General features: G+C 37.4%; 1 protein-coding gene across 2 annotated transcripts in view; it reads left to right on the top strand.

The window, feature by feature from the left end:
• EPS15 (epidermal growth factor receptor pathway substrate 15) overlaps positions 1 to 24,956 on the top strand; it is a 159,825-nt gene that overhangs the window by 81,192 nt on the left and 53,677 nt on the right. For both annotated transcript variants that reach the window (XM_060021824.1, XM_060021833.1), the window contains exons 13-14: positions 10,483 to 10,555; positions 24,524 to 24,685. In XM_060021824.1, coding sequence (XP_059877807.1) covers positions 10,483 to 10,555; positions 24,524 to 24,685 — 235 coding nt within the window. The remainder of the gene's footprint in view (positions 1 to 10,482; positions 10,556 to 24,523; positions 24,686 to 24,956) is intronic.

The raw sequence follows: 24,956 nt of genomic DNA, 5'->3' as shown, positions 1-24,956 counted from the left end.
ACCACATTTTAGTGTGATCTTTTTTTTTTTTTTTTAATTTTTTGGCTGCATTAGGTCTTGGTTACTGCCCATGGGCTTTCTCTAGTTGTGGCGAGCGGGGGCTACTCTTCGTTGCAGGGTGGGGGCTCCTCATTACAGTGGCTTCTCTTGCTGCAGAGCATGGGCTTTCGGCACAAGGGCTTTCGGCACGAGGGCTTCAGTAGTTGCAGCACGCCGGCTCAGTAGTTGCGGGAAGCGGGCCCTAGAGCACAGGGTCAGTGGATGTGGTGCATGGGCTTAGTTGCTCCACAGCATGTGGGATCTTCCCAGACCAGGGATCGAACCGTGTCCTCTGCATTGACAGGTGGATTCTTAACCACTGTGCCACCAGGGAAGTCCTGATCTTTTTTTTTAATGTGTCTTTTTTGTTGTTTTGATTTGAACTCCTTCAGGACAGGGTCTGTGTCTTATTCATTTGGATATGTCTAGAAATTAATGCACACAGTGCCTGACACCACAGAATTTCAGTACAGGTTAGTTGGTTGAATAAATAAGTCAAAGTTTGTTATAAATATTAGAATATTTTCCAGACTTAATTCCTGCAAAGTTTATGGCAGACTAGAAACCATCACTAAATGTTGAAATAAAGCAAATGATCTTCTGAATAATAGCTTATTTTGAAGACCATAGAAGAAGATTTTGTAGGCAAGAGGATTTTTAATGCTGAAGGTTGATGGACTGATTTTTCGTATTTTGCCAACCTGTTCTTGTGTCAGGGATTTCCTTTGAGAATCTGATAAAGGCTATTAGACTCTGGCTCCAGAAAAAAAACATGTTTATCCATGTACACCGTTTTGCATTTATTTCAGGAGTTCCTAGACCCTTAAAAACTATCCATGGACCAATTTTTAAGAACCCTGTTCTGAAAGTAAAGTGGCTCAAATAGAGAAGTTCGTGGCAGTGAAAAGGCAAAACATACCAAGAAATTGCTTCAGTCTCTTAGATAGTGTGGTGGTGGTGGATTATGCTGAGGCAGGAGTTAATATTTATTTGTCTTCTACCAGCTTCTCCTTCCTTCCTGTCTTCTGTCCTTTTAGCAAGAACATCAGGAAGTAAAAGCTACATCCTGTCAGGCCAGTTTGTTATCCTGGTCTTGGGCCAGTAAACAGGATAGATTATTACAATAATAGTTATTTGGCATTGTGCTATTCCTGCTTTATATAAATTCTCTTATTCAATTCTTGCAACACGGGTGAAGGGTAAGCAGTTTTATTCTGATTTTTCAGATGAGGAATGGACAAGTTTTCTAAGAAGTTTTCCTTGATATCCACTTCAGCTCAGAGAACACTCAATATCCTTCTCTCCAAACACTTACAATACTGAATTATATTTCTTTCCCCAGTAGTCTCTGAGCTCTGTGTGATAGTACCAACTGTCTCGTAAAATTTCTAATTAGGCAGTATAGTGTAGTATTATTTCAGAGCATGGGCGTTGTAACCAGATTGCCTGGTTTGATTCCGTACGTGACTTAGACAAGTTACTTAACTATCTGTGCCTCAGTTTCTTCATCTGTAAAATAGAAATACGAGTAATCCCATGTAAAATGCTTAGTACAGTTCCTGGAACATGGTAAATTCTCAATGCATGTTAGTAATCATCATCATCATCCCCAAAACCTAGCTCAGCATTTAGAGCACAGCATTCACTGAAAGGTGCTCAGCAGACATTGGTTGGAATAGCTGAGTGAGCACTCTCTTCCCTAGTTGGAGACTGGAACTGTGTAGCTCGGCAGCCAGAATCTGTGTTCCTAAATATATAGATCTCTACCTCAATCGTATATAAGAACTGATTTTTTAAAAAATATTTCAGGCAATGTTAGCATATGGTTTGAATTTTTTTTTTAATTATGTTTTTGGTTTAGTTTAGTTCAAATACTGTGAGAAAACATTAGCTCTGGAGAGAGCATTGCTTATACTGTCGAATCTGGAATTCTTTTGCTTATAAAATCCAACGTGATCTGTTTCTGGCCCTGCGGTACTGATGCTAGAAGGTCTCAATTGTGACTACCTCAGCAATGGCGTTACTGATTGAGTAATCGAAGCTCTACATTGTAGTATGCGTTTGTTTGGTAATAAGGAGGCACCTTAATTCGTTTTTACATAAAGTACATGGCTCATCATTTAAAACCTCTGCTTGGGGAGACTTCCCTTATTTGAAACCCTCCTTGCTCAAGTCTGAATCTGTGCTAATACAGCAGCCGCTAGCCACATGTGGCTATTGAGCACTTGAAATACGGCTAATCCAAATTAAGATGTGCTATTAGTGTAAAATATACTGGATTTCAAAAGAAGAATGTAAATATTTTGGATATCTTGGATTAAGTGAAACATATTAAAATAAATTTCACTTGTTTCTTTTTAATATATAGCTATTTGATCATTTAAGATTACATGTGTGTCATATTTCTCTTGGACCGCTCTGGTCTGAATCAGTTGTTTTCTATAAAAATTACGTTTTATTTGCTTGTATTATTTTGTGGCACTGGTAGCTTATTAAGGGGCACTTACCTCTTTTAAGAGAGCAATACTTTTTAGAATGTCTTTCAGTTTGTCTTTGGGAAACAAAAATATCTACCAAGAAATTTCAGCTCCTGAAGGATTTAGGAGTCAGTCTCTACCAACATACTTAAGTCCTAACTGCCATCACTCTGGATGCTTGATTACAACTTTCCAAAAAGCCAGTAAATGTTCTACTTTTATACTAGTAAATTGTATGATGATGATGATGATGATCGCTGACATTTACTAAGCACTTATTGTGTGGTAGGAATTGTGCTGAAGTATTTCTAGATATAATATAAATTAGTCATCCCCATCAACTTTATTATCCCTTTTTTTTAAATTATGAAAACCAAGTTCTAGTCTTACATTTCTTTTCTTTGAGTTTTTTCATCTCATTTTGTTCTGCTAGATAAGTAGAATAAATTAATTATTTGGGGTTTGCAAAATAAACTTTCATTTCTCCTTTTAAAAAGTGAAACATCTAATTTTGGATTCTGCCACTGACAGGGCAGTGGTCATGTGAGCCATACCCCAAAGTTTGTGTTTTCCCCTGATTCCAGTTAGGCTTTCAACAGTTTATGCCCATGAATGCATTCGGACTTTTTTTTTTCAAAACTAAAGCTCATTAAGAAAGCCAGCCTCCCAGAACTAAGAAGTTTAGTTTTTCCCATAGGACTGAATGCACTTAAACTTTTGTAGCAATTATCTTTTTTTATTTAAAGTCTTTATTGAATTTGTTACACTATTTTAATTAATTAATTAGTTAATTAATTTTTGGCTGCGTTGAGTCTTCATTGCTGCGCACAGGCTTTCTCTAGTTGTGGCAAGCGGGGGCCGCTCTTCGTTGCGGTGCTCAGGCTCTAGGCGCACGGGCTTCAGTAGTTGTGGTACACAGGCTTAGTTGCTCTGCGGCATGTGGGATCTTCCTGGACCAGGGCTTGAACCCGTGTCCCCTGCATTGGCAGGCGTATTCTTAACCACTGCGCCACCAGGGAAGTCCCTATAGCAGTTATCTTAACAGTTTTATAATTAATGGCTATGTTTGTTTTCCCAGCAAACTGTAAGTAGGGGCCCTGGTTTAATCTTTTTTGGCATGTGGAAGATACTCAATAGCTGTTTGTTGAAAGAATGAAATAATATATAGTTATATAATGATTATATATTTAAGGCAAAGAGAAATTAAAAACTTAAGGTACAAATCAATGTCTTTACTCTCAAACTTTAACTTAAGTTTTTATCAACTAAATATGAATTCTTAGAGTGAAAGACCATCTAACTTTCAGACTGGTTTGAATTACACGCCAGAATTTTCTTATCAGCTGTCTGTAGTTGTTACTCTAATCTAACTTAAGACTTCTGACAGTTCCCAAGATAAGCAGAGTCAGAGTGTTCTATTGCCTTTCTAGCAATTGTCATCAGCTTTCTCAGTAATAAGAGCCTCTGCTTCCTCTCTTCCCCCACAGAGCAGAGCCAGCAGAGAAAGAAGAGCTATGTTGTTAAATAATGCCATTCAGAGTTCAAAAAAGCACAGCTCAGAAATCTTTAGGGACTCCCATTGCCAGTGAATTAAAAGTCTGTGTGTCTTTACCCAGTACTGAAGTTCTTTTATAATCTTACCCTGATCTACCATTCCAGCTTTATTTACCACACATGAACCCTCCATCTTAGATAAATTAGTCTGCTGTCTAGAATTTTCTCACCTCTGTGCTTTCTTTTTTATAAATTTTTTCACTGTGGTAAAATATACATAGCATAAAGTTGACCATTTTAGCCATTTTTAAGCATACAGATCAGTGGCATAGGTGTATTTACGTTGTTACACAGCTGTCACCACTGTTCATCTCCAGAATTTTATCATCCGAAACTGAATGATTTAATTGGACTTGATATCAACTCAACTTCGATGGTATGCAAAATCCTACTTCTGTAAATTCTGTCCCTTCCACCTTATGTTGTTGATGTCATAAATTACATCTTTATACATCATCTATCCACTAACATAGCTTTATAATTATTTTTTATGCATTTGTCTTTTAAATCTTTTTTTTTTTTTTTTTTTTTTTTTGTGGTACGCGGGCCTCTCACTGTTGTGGCCTCTCCCGTTGCGGAGCACAGGCTCCGGACGCGCGGGCTCAGCAGCCATGGCTCACGGGCCCAGCCGCTCCGCGGTATGTGGGATCTTCCCGGACCGGGGCACAAACCCGTGTCTCCTGCATCGGCAGGCGGACTCTCAACCATTGCGCCACCAGGGAAGCCCTGTCTTTTAAATCTTACAGAAAATATAAAGGGTAGCTGTAAAGCAAAATTACAATAGTACTAGTTTTTGGTTTTGTCCATGTATCTACCTTTACTGGAGACCTTTATACCTTCGTATGGCTTCAAGTTACTGTCTAGTAGCCTCCTTTCATTTCAATCTGAAGGACTCCCTTTAGCATCTGTTATAGCACAAGTCTAATGGTAATGAAATCCTCAGCTTTTGTTTATCTGGGAATATCTTAATTTTTCCCTCATTTTTTGAAGGACAGTTTTTCCAGATAGAGTATTTTCAGTTGACAGTTTCTTTTTTATTTCAGCATTTTAAATATGTCATCCCACTGCCTTCCGGCCTTCAAGGTTTCTGCTGAGAAATCCAATGATAACCTTATTTTTGATCCCATGTACATGAAAAGTCTTTCCTTTCTTATTGCTTTCAAAATTCTGTCTTTGTCTTTCAACAATTTGATTATAATTGTCTCAGTGTGAGTTTCTTTGGATTTTCCTGCTTGGCGTTCATTGAGCTTCTTGGGTTGTGGATGTGTGTATTTCATCAAATTTGGGAAGTTTTCTTCTTGGTTTACCTCTTAGTCTGCCATTGTACTGACATCCTTTTTGATTTCTTGCATAAGCTCTCCCTTGCATTTGAAATGCCATTTTTCTACCCAACATTGATTCTTTGCTTCAAGGCTTAACTGAAGTCTCATCTTAACTGAGTCTTCAAGGTTTTGTGTCACAAAGCATTCCCAGGCTGGAATAATTTCTTTTCAAATACCATATGATAAATATACCACTTACTGTCTGCACAGCTTATTTTTGCAATTCCATAATCCTGCCTTCACTGATACCAAGGAAGCCTTTTCAGACCCTCTCCAGAGCCAGGTACCCATCTTCTGTGTTCCCACAGCACCTTGTACTTACCTGTTGTAGCACCCAGTACCCTGCATTGCAGTTATCTTTTTATGTTCTCCTGCCCAACCCCTCACGTACACTTAATGGAAAGTGTCTGTCTCATTGTTTTTTTGTATCACTAAAGTACAGCACAGTGACAGGTATGTAGTAGAATTCAGTATTTGTTTGTTAAATCAATATGTAGGTTTTAAAGTTGCATAAGGATATATTGGGTACCGTTGTGTATTCTCGTTTTTACTCCTCACAACAATCTTTGTGTATGATATGTAAAGTAGATATTACCTTCAATTTATTTTAAGGAATTAGCTCACACAGTTGTGGAGCTGGCAAGTCTAAAATCTCTAGAACAGGATGATAAGCTGGAGACTCAGGTAAAAGTTCATGTTGTAGCTCAAGTCTGAAGACAGTTTGGAAATAGAATGGCCTCTTCCTTGGGGAAGCCTCAGTTTTTTTCTCTTAAGGCCTTAAACTATTGGGTAAGACCCACCACATATGGAGGGTATCTACTTTACTCAAAGTCTGCTGATTTAAATGTTAATTTTATCTAAAAAAATACCTCTATAGCAACATCCAGACTGGTGTTTGACCAAATATTTGGGTACCATGGTACCATGGCCTAGCCAAATTAGTACATAAAATTAACTATCACAGACGGTGATAGCCAGGGCTTAAGCCCTTCCAAATTTCTTTGTCTCCTGCCTTTCACCTCTGCTTCTTTGTATGAAAATTTTATTATTCTTTAGACAGAGACAGCAAATGCCAACAACATCTTGACCTACATTTGCCCATCTTCATCATTTCACAGGAATGATTTTTCTTAAGAATGAATGAAATAATCCATGTAAAGTACTTATCACATAACACCTATCATATAGTAAATAGTTACTAAGTTCTAGTTTCAATAATTGTTATTGTTAGTAGTAGTAGTAGTAGATATGGTAGTGGTAATAGTGGTTTTCCATTAATTCCAAATTAAGGCATCCTAGATAAAGATTTTAACCACCTTGGCTTTGATCATGGGCCCAATCTTGAGGTAATTCCTGTGATTATGAGGTGGGAAGCTGTGACTGGTTAAGCTTTGGTCAGGAGCTAATCCCTGGCCAGTTACTACTCAGAGAGTTTGAGTCTGTAAAAAGATGGCATTTTCTACTTGAACTATATGGGTAGAAAGATAATAGGGAGAGAGGAGCAGTCTCCTAAAAGAAAGATTGCTGAGTACTAGGAGAAGGGAGGGTCAACCAGAACAAATAGCTGTTGCTACAGTGATTTAACAAAGATGACCTGTGATGAAACCAGTATTTGAATTCCGGACTATATTTTACTCCAAGTCTTATGCTTTGAAAATCATATAATAAGTTTCTAAAAGTAGACAGCAATTATTTTGATTATTAAGACAAGATCAATGTTTTATAAACTGTTTTGTACCCCATAATTCCTTTTAACAAATTTAAAAATTACTCCATCAATATTATTTAAAATTCTAAGTAGTGTTAATATTATGAGTAAAACAAAACCATAACATAGGCTCAAAGCCTGCTTTTTTCTTAATTACTTGATATCTTGTACATTTCACCTTACAAATCTTAAGATGGTAGAGATATCAGCATCTGCAGAGTGAAAAATAATAATCAGAGTCAGAAAAACCATTTCATGGTAGAGCTAGATTAGAATTCTGGTCTCCAGTCTTGCGAGTGGCTTTTGCCTACTTCATAGCAAGTTTATGCAGTTATCAACTTTAGGCTTCTGAAAGCTTAGCTTGGGCTTTGCATTTCTTCCTGGTTCAGATTCTAGGTTCCATGGAATCATAGCAGTCAACTTTTGGAACACCAGGGAGCTCCTTCTCTGGCCTTTCTTTATAGCTTTGGTATTTGTGGATTCCTCAGGATGTACTATTATCTTGGGAGTGAATAGGGCCAGAGAGATAGTCTAAAATGGAGGGTGTATAGGATCATTTCCCTTTTTTAGAAGTTACTAAGGTGAAGGCAATAGCTTTTCCTGATTTCCAAGATAAGCGGCAAAATGCTCACACACCTGTTTTGAAGTATATGTCTGTCTTATCCACATATACTGGTGGGCTCCTCAGGAAACTTAATCTAGATGTCTTTTTATTGTGGCACAGAATCTTGAAAAGAATTAAAATTTTAAATTACTAATGTTAAACAGAATGCTTGGATATTCTTGTATTGACTAATGTATCCATCACCTTTAGAAAAATATACTTGTTGTTTGAAAGAGAGGAGAATGTAAAGAACATGGTCAACCATGGTTAGTGTACCTAAATGTGTGTTTAGATATGTTTACTTGCCTGAAATGAGAAGGATAGCTATAGAGGTTAAGTGTCTGTGGAATACCACAGTATAACAATTTCGTATCTCTGAAATTATAATCTAAATTAATGAGAAAATTATTTGATTTTCAGTCTGGTTTATAGGACAGATTTTCATTAATAACGTTTTTTATCGAAAGTAATATAACTGGTCATTTTATTATTTTTAAAGTTTTCTGTTCAGTACTTATGTTATACTACTTGGTTTTGGTAAAAAAAAAAGGACTTATGAGACCAGAATTTTACTAGATAAAAGTGGATTGAAAGTTAAGTTCAGTTGATCTCAGACTAAGAGAAATTAATCCCTAAAGATTCCCATATTTTATTTAGTTGAGAATGGTCTTCAGGATGTTTGACATCACCACCACTCCGCACCCCTGCCACACCCAAAATTATGAAGAGAAGTTTGTACTTTCTAAGCTTCCTCCATTTTAGCCAAACATAGACTGTTTGCTGGTTAGAGCTGAGAGTCCTTTGTAATCTGTTTTCTTTTTTCACTAAGTGAGCTTCCTTCTTTTGCTCTCCCATTCTTGTGTCTTGGCTGTGTTAAGTCAGCTCACTGCCTTCTTGCAGCCCTGTTTTCCTGCATGCACACTTTATCTTCTGACCAGGCACAGTGACAGCAGTTAACAGGGGAGCAAGAAAGGATTGAATACAAACATGCACATTAGTGTGTGCAGTTTTGGTCTATGATACCATGTTGCGTCTTCTGTTTTTGTCATTATCTACTGTCAGAAAGGAGGAGCTGAGCTGATACTGACCTAGTGTGGAATGCCTGAGGATTTGGGATGAAGGGAGGAGGCTAGTGTTTCATGTGACTAATCTTTGACATGCTGCGGCAGGACTGAAAACACTCTTCTCACTTAAGGAGGAAAGAAAAAATTTCTAAGATTTCACTTGCAGAATTTGTGGAGTATATTTAGATGTTTCTTCCTGTGTTTTTCTAGTTTTCAATTTTATCTAATTTTATAAGGATTGGAAGTGGGGAATGAACTTTGCTTAATAAGTAGATTGAGGTATTATGGGAGTAACGGGCTGCAACAATGATTCACATGGTAAGAGAATGTTTAAAATCTCCACTGACATCTTGACCCACATTTTGACCCATCTGACAAACGGTTAGTGAGCTCCTTGGCCATCTCAAGTATTTAAAAGTAACAGTATACAAATAGCTTTATTACTGTGCTTTTTTTCCTCCCATATAAATCTTAAGAGCATTGCACCTGCATATCCAAAACAGTTGATTTTTGTCTACATTTAAAATCTCACCTCAAAAAAGGTGAGAAATATAAATGTAGCATGTAGTGTTCCCTTAAGTATCTCCTTTGGTGTAATTTTCTCACTTTACTTTATGCCTCAGCTTAATGGAGGCTGATCCTCTGTTTGGGTTATGTCTGGGATGAAACTGAAATATAGCCATGAAGCTCTAAGAAGAAACTCTGCAGTACTAATCTGGAGGACTTATTGAATGGCATCCTCCCTTCTTATTGCCTTCTTTTACCTTTCCCCCACCCCCAAAATGTATTGCTGCAGAAATCTATGGCTTTTTCCTCTCATTTTGTAGAAAAAGAAAGTGAAAGGAGTGGGGGTGGGGTGTGTAGATTTCAGTACAAACGGGCATTTAAATTTGTTATGTCAAAAAAAAATAGCTCTGTTTTGTAACTATGAATCTAAGGTTGCTTAAGATTCACTTTAGGAATCCAGCTCTGATGGAAGCATGTAAGACTTTAGATAATGGTGTTTCAAACTAAAAGTGGATCCTAACATGTTTGACCTGAAGAGTAGAAAGAGATAAATGCTAATGTGATTCTTTTTTTACTTAGTGTACATTGTCTTATATATTTGATCAATTGGTATTTATGGGTGATCCTAAAATAGCTTTTGAGCAGATGTGGTATTTAATAGAGCAAATGGCCTGTGTTTTGACAATCTTTTTCTATTTTCTCTGTTGTTTCATTCTAAAATTGGTGCACACAAGTGAGATTTAAGAGGAAATTAACACTTCAGTAAATGTCCTTTTCCCTAATTTTGTTGACTGTTTCTATTAGCCATTTTCATTTTATTTGACAGTGATACTTAAGGGTTAAGCTTCAGAGCTGATGCAACTCCTCCTTTTTTTCACCAGCAATTTTCATTGGGCAGCATTTCCATAGCAACAGTGAGATCAGTGAAACCTGAGTGTTTCATTGATTATTTTTCTCCCCTTCCTTTTTTAATCTATTCTCTCTTCACCACATTTTAGTGAGAAAGCGATTTTTTTTTTACAAACAGAGCTTATATTGATTTCTATTCCATAAATAATTAAAAGAGGGTAGAAAAATCTGCCCTTCATTTAAAAATTGAATGTTTCACTATGTATTTAAAAAACGATTCAGTATTAGGAGGATGGATAACCATACCAGCTGTAGCTGATGTTCTCAAATATTCTTGCATTGTTTGCTGGTCTTCTAGGGAAAAGAATAATGTGGAACAGGACCTTAAGGAGAAAGAAGATACTATTAAACAGAGAACAAGTGAAGTTCAGGTATGTGAACTGTAAAATTCAGTATTCCATATCTGATTTAGGAGGATTCATTTTAAATGTATGGGGTCGTTTACTATGTGATGGTTGTGGTATTGATGAGTAGGTCAAGGGAATGCCTATTATTTATGTGATATAAATCTTTATCTTCTGCAAAATGATTATTTTTCTCCTAATTCTGGCCTGCAAAGATTACACTACAATGATCAAGCAGTATTTTTCAGTGTAAATTTCTAGCTTTAAAGGTATTTTAAGATGATATTTATTTGCATATTATATCCTTAAAGGTAAGTTTGAATGACTTATGATATAAATATTATTATGTCAATAAAACTGAATGAGTGAGATCATCATCATCATCATGAAAACGCAGATTGCTTTTCCATGGGTGTGAGATTTTGTTAACTAGGAGACCTAGTATTTTAAAGGACTGTCTCTCATAATACTGATAGGGTGGGAAATGATATGGAACAATTTACAGTAGTATTTTATAAGTTGCTTAGTAGCCAGGATATCTTAAACTTTGGCATAAAGAGATTTAATTCATTTTCACTAAGTGCTAAGTAGCTTCATTTTACAAATAGAAAAGACAATAAAACTTCAGTTTCTGATTGGGAAGTGACGCAAACAAGGTATTTCAAACATTAAAAATACAGAAAATTGGGCAGTGTTGCATTTAGAGCAGTAAGCAATGCATGTGATCATGTTATTGGAGCACCGTTTCTTAAATGCCACACCAGCACATACAGGAGGTTGGATATCAAAGCACTGGTAGCAGTTGCCAGTAAGAGCTCATGGATGGGCATTTCTTAACATGTTACTTGTATGTTGGATTTCCTTGTCCTGATAGTTTGAAATGGGCAAAAGCTCTAAAATTGTTAGATCCATTATTTTGTTTTAATGTAGCACATTCACCAGAGATTGTCTGACAAGTGGACCATGCTAGGGTGGGGAGAATGATTTACTGAGGGGCTGAGGAAGAAGCCAGAGAGAGAGACGTCTTATTAGAAGTTGATTCCATTATTGTACTTATTTTTCTGGGATTTTCTTAAAGGTGATACAAAGTTAAGAGATGATCACTAATATATTTCTCTTTGTGGTAGTGAGATATGGAATGGTTACCTCAATTACATTATTTTTGTGCAATTTTTGAACTTCTTAAGAAATGCAAAAGAGTCATAGACTTTAAGCAGTTATTGCTGAAAATAGCTTAAGAATGGAATATAAAATCTCAAAAGTTTTCTCAATCTGAAGTGGTAGAAATAGTTACTGATATAATATTGGACAGCTTCTAAATTTAGCTAGATAATGTTTCAAAGTACAAAGGTTTTTGCAGTAGACAGTATTTTTTTATTTGTGTACATCTATCTATGGTTTTTCACTATTGCATCTTTTGAGGATGGGAATTTTAAATAGCCACTTTGGGAGAACACTAAAATTTACATTGTTCTTTTCAGGCTAAATCGGCTACCCTCGAATATTTGATTTCTTATATTTATAGAAGTTTTGTTATCAGTCAAAATTGCTTTGTTATATGCTTGTCCTTCTTTTACTTAGTGGTGATGGTAAGGTATATGTTAATTCTTAAGCTTTGCCAAATCCAAAATGTGTGCTTGGCAGAGGAAGTCTAAATTGTTGAATTGTTTTGCATAAGGTGCTGTAAATAAAAGATATCTTGGGGCGTGGTTAGTATAGGCCAAGTTCTAATGGTTGAGCGTGCAAGTTCATTGAAAAAAAAAACACAGGATTAAAGCTTTGCATTAGTAGATTCATTACTTATTCCACCCCAATACAGGTGTTGTATTGTCCATGGTAATGAGATACTAGATTAAGAATAACATGATAATTGACAACTACAAGTAATTAAAACTTTTCATTTTAGTGATTATTTTCAATTTTCTGGAGCAAGACAACTTACCTGAAGATGGTAACAAGTATATTGTATTACCTATTGAGTTAACTCTGATTTAGCCATTGGTAATGAGGCACAGAGTAGGAATAACATGAATAATTAAGATCTGTAACTAACTTGAACTCCTAATGCTTATTTTCTAATTTCTCTGGCAAAAGGCAGTTTACTAGAGCTTATTAATAACTATCAGAATCAAAGAACTTCACTGCTTCTGACACCACTTTCTAATGTAGGTGCTAATGAATAATGCCAGAATGAAGACATCAAGGGAGAAGTAAGGGAATATTGACCATCAATAAATGTCTTTCTGCCTAATCCAAACTTGGCTTTTCTGAGTATTCTTGCTTTTCTCCATATTTATAAAGTCACAGATAGTGATTATATGAGCTCATATCTCAAGCACAGAAACCAAACTTTCAAAGCCTCTTTAGATGTGACCAAAGTGCCAAAAGATTAGTTTTTTTTAGCATTTATATAGTCTTCCTAATTCAGTTAAATTAGAAAATCTGCTACATAATTAATTTCTACATGTTTGTTTCCTGTATGTATTCCCATGAATTACCATCTTGAAAACTTACAGTTCAAGACTTTTTTCTTAAAGAGCAAACCAGCAATTAACTTCCTATTTTATGTCGTGAGATGATCACTTAACTCATATGATGTACACTGCTAGTTTGTGAAGTTCCATGGAGAAATTAGGCCCAAAATGATCCAAGGAGGGGAAACTGTAAAAGGATATTCTATCTCAGATGTTTATGGTTTGAGCTTTTTGTTGTTACAGGGAGAAGGTAGACCCACATTCTTTCCTACCTTAAACTGCATATGTACAGTTTTATTAAAAATTTTCTTCAGGTAGTCAACACATATTTAGGAATTCACCCTCTCATATGTATGCTTTTCAGTTTTGCATAGAAGTTTATAGGAAACGACTTGGTATCAGACAAACTTAATTCAGTTCCTGGTTCTGGCTCTTCCAAGGTTTGAGATCCTAAGGAAGGAATTCAACCACTCTACATATTAGTTTTCTCCTCTGTAACATGAGATAATAAAAATACCAAACAGTTTGCTGTTAGAATAAAATGATATAATGCAGGTAAAGTGCCTCAGAGTGATTGGCACAAGGTAAGCGTTCAGTATATGTTCTAATTAATAGTAGTATTCTATATCTTACTGTCATCTCCGTTACTCTCCATCATCATGCTCTTTCTTCTCTGACTTCTATCTTCACATGGCTATATAGGACTAACCAATTTGAAAATACCTTTTTGTTGTTGTTGCTGTCACTTTAGCTACCAGCCTGTTTTTCTCTATTGTTGTTTCTTTGTGTGGCCCTTTTCCCCCTTCCTAGCTTTTCAGTAGCCCTACTTAGTTTCCTGTTCACCCATACCATTGTGCTTAATTTATCTCCCCAGAACCAAGAATAATCTTAAGGCCAAATCCATTGGTCCTTCCTACATTGGTTACTGATTTCTTGGGTTGCATTCTCCTAGATATTCATAGCCCCACCTCTTTGACCCTTTGCTTCTGTTGCCTTTGCCAGGGACAGACGGACACACTCCGACCCCCTCTTTCCTCCCTTTTCCATACCCTCTGTCATCCGTATACTGATAACTCACAAATATTTGTCAAGCCCTCAGTTCTCTTGAGTGCCAGTCTGACATCTCCAGTTAGGCATTTTGAGGTTTATCATTTCAAAGCCAGTATATCTAAAATGAGTCTCATCTTGTTGAAAAAAATTGGCTTCAAGTTTTGAACTTTTCTGTTTCTGTCAGTGTTTTTCTTTCTCACTACTGCCACCCCTATCACCTAACATCTGAAATTTTGACGTCAGTTGTAAGTGCTTACTCCATCCTCCTCCTGACTTTCTTCCTAAACCAATTTTAGTTATGACTCTCAGATGTGAAAATCTTTGCTGCTGCCCACTGCCACTGTTAATAATGGGAGGATGTCATCCTCATGGATATATTGGAATTGGAAAAAAAATTATAGGCCATCCTCTTGTACTACTTATTTTTTGATTGCCTGCCTCTGAACTGTGTGCCATACACATGCTCTTTTTTATTCCCACCCTTATACCTTTTGTTGTTGCAATCTAGAATGTTCCTTACCCCCTTGCTTATGTGAATTCTACCCATGCCTTAAAGTCCAGCTCAAACTGACCACTTTTCTAAACTTTCTCTTCTCTGTCCCTTCAGTCTATACCTGTCTTTCCTGTGTTGGAACTCCCAGAGAAGTGTGTGTACACTTATATGGCACGTTCAGTACGTTACCTTATGTACTATTTTAATGTGTATGTATATAGATTCCAATATCTTATAGCTTATATTGTGAGCTTCTTAAGCTTAGAAATTGTACCTTGGATCTTATTTTTCACTATGTATGGTAATTATTCTTAGATGGAGGTAAATTTAAGGAAGATATTGACAGTAGAAATGAATAAACTTCCATTTTGTGCATGAAATTAAAAATAGGGCAACACACACTCAGAAACCACAGGCAGAATGGATCAGGAGCACAGCTGGTATCATGAAGAGTCAGACATTTCCATATTGTTCATTCTACCTTCATGAGAGAGAAGCTCCCAGTTATTTAAACTTTATCAGTAAAGATTTAGTAGTTCCTAGTAATTGCCCATATTTTTTTTCCCTAGATGAAGAAGGATGACTTATTTTGGGTAGAAATAAAATTAGATACATGAGCTCAACATTCTTTTCCTGGCGATAATGTTCTTAGAACATGCTGAGAAGCATATGATTGAGAAATAAAGGCAGGCTGTTAGTAGGGTTTTCTAACATCTACCCTAGTTTAATAGACTCCCTTTCTGGTCTTTGACTTAAACATCTTGCTCTATAGTTGATACTTTTTTATATGAAGACTATTCCTAGGGGCTTCCCTGGTGGTGCAGTGGTTAAGAATCCTCCTGCCAATGCAGGGGACACGGGTTCGAGCCCTGGTCCGGGAAGATCCCACATGCCGCAGAACAACTAAGCCCGTGCACCACAACTACTGAGTCTGCACTCTAGAGCCCGTGAGCCACAACTACTGAGCCCACGTGCCACAACTGCTGAAGCCCACGTGCCTAGAGCCCATGCTCCACAACACGAGAAGCCACCCCAATGAGAACACACCGCAACAAATAGTAGCCCCTGCTCGCCCCAACTAGAGAAAGCCCACGCGCAGCAACGAAGACCCAACACGGCCAAAAATAAATAAATTTTTAAAAAAGGAGAGAATATTCCTATAACTTCCATTTTGAGAATTAGGCCAACGTAACGAATGTACCTGATTATTTATAGTTTTGGATTAGTCTGTAGGATTTTTTTTTAATCACTTAAATAGCATTTTCTGTAAGATTACCATAATACTTCAAGTTACCTTTGTTCTTTTTAATAGTTCTTCAAGTATGGATATACTAGTGTACAAGTATAGATATACTGTATATATGGTTTGGGTTTTTTTTAAAGTTTTATTCATAAACTGGTGTCCTGTTGTTTATTTTTTACTCTGTATTTATATGAAACAGATACAAATGTATTCATATTTCATAGATTTACCTCTTTAGTTGTACAACTGACTTGGGTTGCTAAAATTAATTATTTTATTCTTAAATACAGCTGAGAATTTTTTAATCTTTTTTTTTTTTTTTTTTTTCGGTATGCGGGCCTCTCACTGTTGTGGCCTCTCCCATTGCGGAGCACAGGCTCTGGACGCGCAGGCTCAGTGGCCATGGCTCACGGGCCTAGCCGCTCTGCGGCATGTGGGATCTTCCTGGACCGGGGCACGAACCCGTGTCCCCTGCATCGGCAGGTGGACTCTCAACCACTGCGCCACCAGGGAAGCCCTAGCTGAGAATTTTTATGTATTTGTTTAAATTTTATTTCCACTACCCCCCGTAGCACATCAGGGAATATGGAGGAATGGGGACAAATTTATCATTTTCTTTAACTTGTGTGATTTCTAGAAAATAGGACACTTCCCTTGAAATTTATTTTTATTTTTCTTATTTTTTTGAAATTTATTTTAAAATAAAGCCAAGATCCCAGTCAAGGATCCCTTCATTCCTGGATGAGGAACCTTGGATGTGGCTTGCTTTGGTATTTTTCTAAAACAGACCTTGGCAACGCATTACAGAAGTCTTGTTCACTTTATCCTTGCCATTTTCTAATTGCTGCTATCCTCTTTTCTTTTGTTGTTGATGACACAGGTGAGTAAGTAGAGCATGATCATGGAAAGTAGAACGTAACTAGGAAGGCATCTGCAAATGTCTTTAGTCACTCACTTGATGAGATGGCATTTGATAGTAACTGAGGTTATGCACTAATTCAGGAGAGGATTTTCCCAAAGGGCTACCTTAAGATAAAAAGAAAGTTATCCTAGTTTAGTGGAAGACACTGTTTGCAAGAGAACCTGCTGCTGCCCTACTCAAGGGTGGGCAGGAGGTGGGGGCAGGGAGGGAGATGTACATCTGTTGACTTTACTTAGTCTCAGGATAAGCAAGTCTGTACCAAAATAAAATAGCCAAGTATATTTGGATATTGAAATTTTTGTGAAAATGCATTACAGTGGTAGTAGTCTTACCAAGTAATTTTACAGTGAAGTTTGGTTCTGATTCTTGTTCACGTGTATGTTTGCATCTGTTCATTTTGATTTTGTGCAGTTTACTAAGTTTGCTTACTGAAAAAGAAGACCTTTGTGTGTGTGGATTAATGTTGGAATTTTTTTTAGAGAAGATCTTTTTCATATTTAGATGAGACATGGAGAAACATTAATTATAATTAATTTTAATGTGGACATCTATCCAGCTTAAAATATATCACTAATGTGAGGTAGTTTCTCAGTAACCTTTCGCTTAAGGCCTGTGCTTTTGTGTTACTATGTGGATTTTTACTATAGCCAAGAAGTGAGGTTGGGAAATTTGAGTGAATGTGTTTGCTCTTTGGAAGAGAAAGGGCAAGAATGAGTAAATATTATATTGGCTTGTTTATTCCCTTTTCCTCTTGCATAAACTTTTCTTCTAGGGGTGCGTTTAAAGTGACTCTCTAAAAATGCAAGTTCTGAAATCTGGTTCATTTTATTAAAGGAAACCAGCATCAATCCCACTATTGGTAGTTCGTACATAAAAATTCAGTTACATCGGAATATTTTTATATTGGTATGAAACCATGAGAGGTATGTGATACTTAAAACACTGCAAACTTGACATTTTATGATTATAAAGGTAATATGGGTCCCTAGTAATCATGTAAAATAAAGAAAAATATAAAAGGAAAGAAACCCTACAATTTCACGTTCCAGGGAGAGCCATTGTTAACATTTTGCTATATTTTCTATGAATGTATATAAATGGCTTTATATTTATTTGCCATTATACTGTATATGCCTTTGTGTTCAACTTTTAATTTTTATTATTTTTTTGGCTGTGTTGGGTCTTCGTTGCTGCGCGTGGGCTTTCTCTAGTTACGGCAAGTGGGAGCAACTCTTCGTTGCGGTGCACGGGCTTCTCCTGCAGTGGCTTCTCTTGTTGCGGAGCACGGGCTCTAGGTGCGTGGACTTCAGTAGTTGCCACGGGCCCTAGAGTGTGCGGGCTTCAGTAGTCGTGGCTCGCGGGCTCTAGAGCGCAGGCTCAGTAGTTGTGGCACACGGGCTTAGTTGCTCCACGGCATGTGGGATCTTCCTGGACCAGGGATTGAACCGATGTCCCCTGCGTTGGCAGACGGATTCTTAACCACTGTGCCACCAGGGAAGTCCCTGTATTCAACTTTTAAAAATTAACATTATGTCCTAGACATTTTCTTACATTACGTGACCCTTTTAAGGCAAATTTTGTTTTTCTAATTGTACTTACAATGTAAGTAGAGACATCATAATTACATCTATTTATAAAGACTGGGTATTATTAGTGATGTGAAGTCCAAGATTTTTCTTCGGGGTTTGGGAGAGGGTAGGAAATTAGAATATTCGAAGATGGGAATAAGTAACATATTTTTCCTATTCCTATTAAGCATTTCTTTAAAAATGCTTTTTGGATCAGTATATCATTATATATAAACCATATAATAATTTTATGAACAGAGTATTGACAGTGGGTTGTTTTCCCAAATATAAAATTACTTCAGATCTGCAGGTGGCATGCTTTCAAAATATTTTGTAATTAAATTATGAGAATTTTTCAAACCACTGTAGGTTTTCAAGCTACTGCGTTAAAGTGAAGCTGTTACTATGCCTTTCTGAAGAGTAAGAATAGAATATAATATAAATGTAAAAAACGAAATTCATAAGTTTAAAAGCATGAGAAAGATATATGCCACAGTGACATGCTAAATCAGTAAAGATTATTTCCATATAATGGAAAATTTATTATTTAAAAAATTGTTTTTAATTTTTGGCTGTGCCATGTGGGATGTGGGATCTTAATTCCCCGACTAGGAGTTGAACCCGGGTCCCCTGCATTGGAAGTATGGAGTCTTAACCACTGGACTGCCAGGAAAGTCCCTGGAAATTTTTTTTTTTTTTTTTTTTTTCTGTACGCGGGCCTCTCACTGTTGTGGCCTCTCCCGTTGCGGAGCACAGGCTCCGGACGTGCATGCTCAGCGGCCATGGCTCACGGGCCCAGCCGCTCCGCGGCATGTGGGATCTTCCTGGACCGGGGCACGAACCCGTGTCTCCTGCATCGGCAGGCAGACTCTCAACCACTGCACCACCAGGGAAGCCCCCCTGGAAATTTTAAATGTCAAATCAGTCTTGGTCTATTGACTGTACAAATATTGAATCAGTATAGAAATTTAGATGTTATTTTAATTTAACAAAGTGCATTTATTATAGGTCAGTTAGAGGCTAGTTTTAATATTTTGCTATAGTTTAAATGCAGAGTGAAGCTTTCCCATAGTATGTTGAAAGAACATAAAGCCCTTTCTGTCAGCCTCAGGCACGTTTCCCACTAGTTTCTCCCAGATACTAGAATCCTTGTGATAGTTACGAATCATTGCCTAATTAATCGTCTGGAATGTGCGAGGTATTGCACTAGATTGTGGAACCTCTAAGAAAGATGAGGCATTGGCTCTGTCCTTCAGCAGGTTATTATTTAGAGGTAACTATAATGCAGTGTAGTAAGTGTCATAATAGAGGTTAGGTACAAACTGCTGTAAGAGCACAGGTAAAGGAACTTCAAGGTGGGTCAGAGGATATTAAATTTGGCTGGGCCTTGAAGAATGAAAAGTGAGCTTCCAGATAGCAATGGTGTGGAAGGGCATTCAAGGCAGAGCAGATGGTGTAGGAAAGGCACACGGACATTGCAGTATATTGTCTTCTGGAGAAAGAGGGTCTATTGAGGATGGGGCACAGGTGACCATGAAGAAAAGAGGGTAGTAAAAGAGGAAGGATAATGTTGGGCCCAGAATTGAAGGTTCTAAGGTATCTTGTAGCCTGTTTTACTTTATCCTATAGATAAGAGGGAACCATCCTATATTTTTGAAATAGCAGAGTGATTAAAGAAATCTCCTTTGCAATGAGTTATTTTTTTAAGAAAGTTAGACATTTGGAATAGGAAGAAACAAAGGCAAAATAAATTATGAATCAGGAGAGGGACAATGAAAACTAGCATGTGTCTATTGAGAGCCAATGTGAGCTGCATATCTAAAGGTGTATCTCCATTTTGAGTGTGGATTGGTTAACAGTGTAAGCAAGGTTAAAAACTTAGGCATTAAAAAAATATTTAGGCATGCTGCTAAATTAATAATAAAGTACTAGCAGAGCTCACCATTATGAATCTGTAATCACCTAGACGCATGGAATGTTAGCCCAAGAGGAGTCTTTCATTGATCATCCATTGTGTTGGCTCTTTTAAGGGAATTTTTAAAGGAAAGCAGCATGGTAGTAGTTGTACTTTTAAATTGATCAGTTGGTTGAGAAAATATAAGTTAAAAAGCAGTTATTAAAAACATGGTTCAGTGTCTTATTTAATCACAGGAGCATCTGCATATATTTGAAAAATAGTGGCACATGTGTGAAACATTTAGTCTACAGACAGTGTGTAGCATAGCATATAGCAGAGCTCAGACTCTGGAAGGAGAAATGAGAACGTACTGTATTGCACAGGGAACTCTACTCAATGCTCTGTGGTGACCTAAATGAGAAGGAAATCCAAAAAAAGAGGGGATATGTGTATATGTGTAGCTGATTTACTTTGCTGTACAGTATAAACTAACACAATATTGTAAAGCAACTATACTCCAATAAAAATTTTTTTAAAAACCTAGTTTGAATTTATCACTTGCTAAATTGTATCTTTGAACAAGTTACTTGCTCATCTGTACCTCAGTTTTCTCATGTATCTACCTCATAGATTTGTCATATGGGGTGTAAATGAGTGTAACAGTACCTAGCACAATGTAAGGGCCATTGAAAATGTTTGCTATCATGCTGATGATGCTATCTTGTATAAGTCATGCAATAATTCAGAGACCTTCTGATAAGTTTTTCTTCTATTTTCTTAGATTCTTATTCTGATGAATGATCATTGGGGTCTTTGAATAGTATGTTATTTAAAGGATAGTGTTACTTTTAGAAACTTGTGTTCACAATTTTACTTCACTCTCTTCGAGATCTCTGCCCACCTCGTGCAGACACATGCCTTAGGAGTTATCAATCCATTCTTCTTTCTCACCCGTGGTTCCTGGAGACAATCAAGTCCTAATTCCCTATGGAATCCTTTGTATATAATGAATTAACCTCTCTCCTGTGCATCTGCAGTGGTACTAGTAATTTACCATTCTTCAGAGAATTGGGAAAATAGTCATTCAAATGATCTTCTCTGGTTCAAATGAGGAACCCCAATTGTCAGAGGATATGTAAATTTGGCCATCTTGGCTGCTGTGTTTCATGGTGGTAATGATAATGGCAAGGTTGCATTCATCTGTCTCTCAACTCTCCCTTGTACAGAGATTTCCCACTGTATTTTTTTTAAATCTGTATTCGTTTTTTTTTTTAATAAATTTATTTATTTATTTAGTATTTTTGGCTGTGTTGGGTCTTTGTTGCTGCACGCGGGCTTTCTCTAATTGTGGTGAGCGGGGGCTACTCTTTGTTGCAGTGCGCTGGCTTCTCTTGTTGCTGAGCACGGGCTCTAGGTGCACGGGCTTCAGTAGTTGTGGTGCATGGGCTCTAGAGTGCAGGCTCGGTAGTTGTGGTGCACGGGTTTAGTTGCTCTACAGCATGTGGGATCTTCCTGGACCAGGGCTCGAACCTGTGTCCCCTGCATTGGCAGGCGGATTCTTAACCACTGTGCCACCAGGGAAGCCCCTAATCTCTGTATCCTTTATCATTAAGCATAAGATCTAGCACATAGATGAATAAATAAACATGTCATTTTCAAAATGGTTTATCTTTTTTTGTTTTAAGAAATTTTCTTACACTGAGATCTGTATTTTCTTCTGCACATTTTAAAGTTTTGTCTTTCACTTTAGGTCTGTAGTATACCTGGAATTAATTTTTCTGTTTGGTATGATTTAGAGACTTATAATTTTTTTCTTCTTGCCATACGGGTATGCCCAGCATCATTTACTGAATAGTTAGTTCTCTTTTCCTCCGGTCAATTTTAATGTCATGCCTTCTCATCATTTTTTCTTTATATATCTAGATCTGTGTCTAAGTTCTGTTTTCTCTTCCTTTGATCTATTTGTCTATCCTTGCATCAAACCAAGCTGTCTTAGTTATCCTAGCTTTCCAGTAATTCATAATATCTTATAGGGTAAGTCCTTTTTACATTTTATAATTCTGTTTTTGGTTTTTTTCTTTGTTCTTCCAAATAATTTTTAGAATATGTTCTTCCAGAGCTTTTCAGGTTCCTTGGAAAATCTTGTTAGGATTTTCATTGGAGTGTATAGATTAATTAGGAGAGAATTAACATCTTTACTGTGTTACTCATCATTCAGTAAATAGTAATGGAGTACCTCTTGTATACTGGGAACTGGGAATATAGCAGGGAACAAAATTCACAAATATCCCTGGACTCATGGAGCTTACATTCTAATAGAAGGAGATACGTTCTATTACTCATAGTAGCCAAAACTAGGATCAGTCTAAATGTCCATCAAAAGTATATCCATACAATGGAATACTACTCAGCAATAAAAAGGAACAAACTACGTATACATGCAGTAACATGGATGAATCTCAAAATATACTGGGTATAAGAATACAGTAGACTACAAAACAAAAAAGAAAGAATACAGTAGACTACACATTACCATAGACTACATATTATATGATTCTATTTATATGAAATGTCTATAAAAGGTAAAATTATAGCAACAGAAAGCAGGTCACTGGTTTGCCTGGGGCTTGAAATGGGAATGAGAATTGACTCCTAAATGGTATGAAGGAACTTTTTAGGTTGTGGAAGTGTTATAAAACTGAATTGTGGTGATCATTGCACAACTGTATATATTTACTAAAACTCAGTTGTATACTTACAATGGGCACCTTTTATGGTTGTATAAATTATATCTCATAAAGCTATTTAATTATTTTATGCCAACTCAGATGCAACTTGAAAACATGCTAAGTCGCAAAGAAGCCAGTCACAAAAAAACACGTTGTATGAGTCCATTCATATAAAATATCTAGAACAGACAAAGCTATAGAGATAAAAAGTAGATTGGTGGTTGCCTAGGGCTGGGGTGATTGGGAGAGAAATAGCGAGTGACTTGCTAACGGGTATGGGGTTTCTTTTTGCAGTGACAAAAATGTTCTAAAATTGTTGTGGTCATGGTTCCACAACTCTAAATATACTAAAAACCATTGACTTGTACACTTTAAATGGGTGAATTGTATGATATGTAAATTATCTCAATAAAAGCTCTTCTAGAAAATAAATAAAATTATATGCTGTATATGAAGGAGAATCAGTAGAGGGAGATGGTGGTGGGTGATGGTGAGGAAGGCCTCACTGAGAAGTTAACAGTTGAGCAAAGACTTCAAAGAGATGGGGGATTGAGGCATGTGGATACTTGGGGGAAGAACTTTCTAGGAAGAGGGGATAATCAGTGAAAGATCCCGAGAAGGGAGCATATCTGACATGTTTGAGAAGCAGCAGTAAGGCCAGTGTGGCTGAAATAGAGTGGGCAAGGGAGAGAGCAGTAGGAAATGAAGCTGGGAGATGGGATCACGTGGGGCCATTGTAAAGACTTGGGTTTTTACAGTAAGGGAGATGGGAAGTCAGTGCAGAGTTTTGCGTAGAGGAGTGACATCATCTGACGTGGGTTTTTATTTTATTTTATTTTATTTTTATTTATTTATTTTGGTGGTACGCGGGCCTCTCACTGTTGTGGCCTCTCCCGTTGCGGAGCACAGGCTCCGGACGCGCAGGCTCAGCGGCCATGGCTCACGGGCCCAGCCGCTCCGCGGCACGTGGGATCTTCCCGGACCGGGAAACGAACCCGTGTCCCCTGCATCGGCAGGTGTACTCTCAACCACTGCGCCACCAGGGAAGCCCTGACGTGGGTTTTTAACAGTGGCTGCTGTGCTGAAAATAAACTGAAAGGTAGCATGCGTGGAGGAAGGGAAACCAATTAGAAGGCAGCAGTCTAGGAAAGAGAGAAAAGTGATTGGGACCAAGGTTGAAGAAAAACGTGGCCAGTTTTTTAAGTATATTTTGAAGGAAGGAGCAAAAAATTTGCTGACAGATTGGAGATGAGATGTGAGAGAAAGAGAAGAGTCAAAGAAGATGCTATATTTTTTGGCCAGAGAAACTGAGATGGGGAAAATGGAGGATAAAGCAGATGGGGTGGGGGAAATGCCAGGAGTTCTGTTTTTGATATGTTAGAGAAGCCCATCAGACATCCAAGGATGGATTTGAGTAAGCGAATTGAATTTCTAAATCTGGAATCTAGGGAAGAAGTCCTCAAGTAAAGATTGTATTTAAAGCTATGAATCCTCCAATCCATCAACACAATGTACTTAATAAGATGAGACTTTACCTTCCCTTAAGATAGGCTTTTATAAATTGTTAACCTTCCCCTGCCTCCAAAGATAATAAATACGTTAATTTTCCTGTATTTCAGGATCTTCAAGATGAAGTTCAAAGGGAGAATACTAATCTGCAAAAACTGCAGGCCCAGAAACAGCAAGTACAGGAACTCCTTGATGGGCTGGATGAGCAGAAAGCTCAGCTGGAGGAGCAACTGCAGGAAGTCAGGAAGAAGTGTGCTGAGGAGGCCCAGCTGGTAAAGTCTGGCGGTTTACTGTATCTATACCTTAGTTGCTTTTGCTGGCTTAAGATGGAAACATTCTCTGCTTCTTGTTGCTTTTATTGTTAGATGGCAGTCTAGTCAACATGAAGTTCAGGGAATTGAAGGAGATGGGGCATGTTTCATCCAGAAATTACAGGGGAAGTAGGACACTTCATATATTTTTTTTCCAAATTTTAGTTGGAGGTATGGTACGTATGCCTTCCACTCTCCTCTGTCAGTCCCCTGATTGCCCTTCTCTACAAAA

Source organism: Delphinus delphis, chromosome 1 (assembly GCF_949987515.2).
Source record: "Delphinus delphis chromosome 1, mDelDel1.2, whole genome shotgun sequence".
Classification (NCBI taxonomy): Eukaryota; Metazoa; Chordata; class Mammalia; order Artiodactyla; family Delphinidae; genus Delphinus; species Delphinus delphis.
The sequence above is the reverse complement of the archived record's forward strand: the minus strand, read 5'-3'. Positions and strand labels throughout refer to the sequence as shown.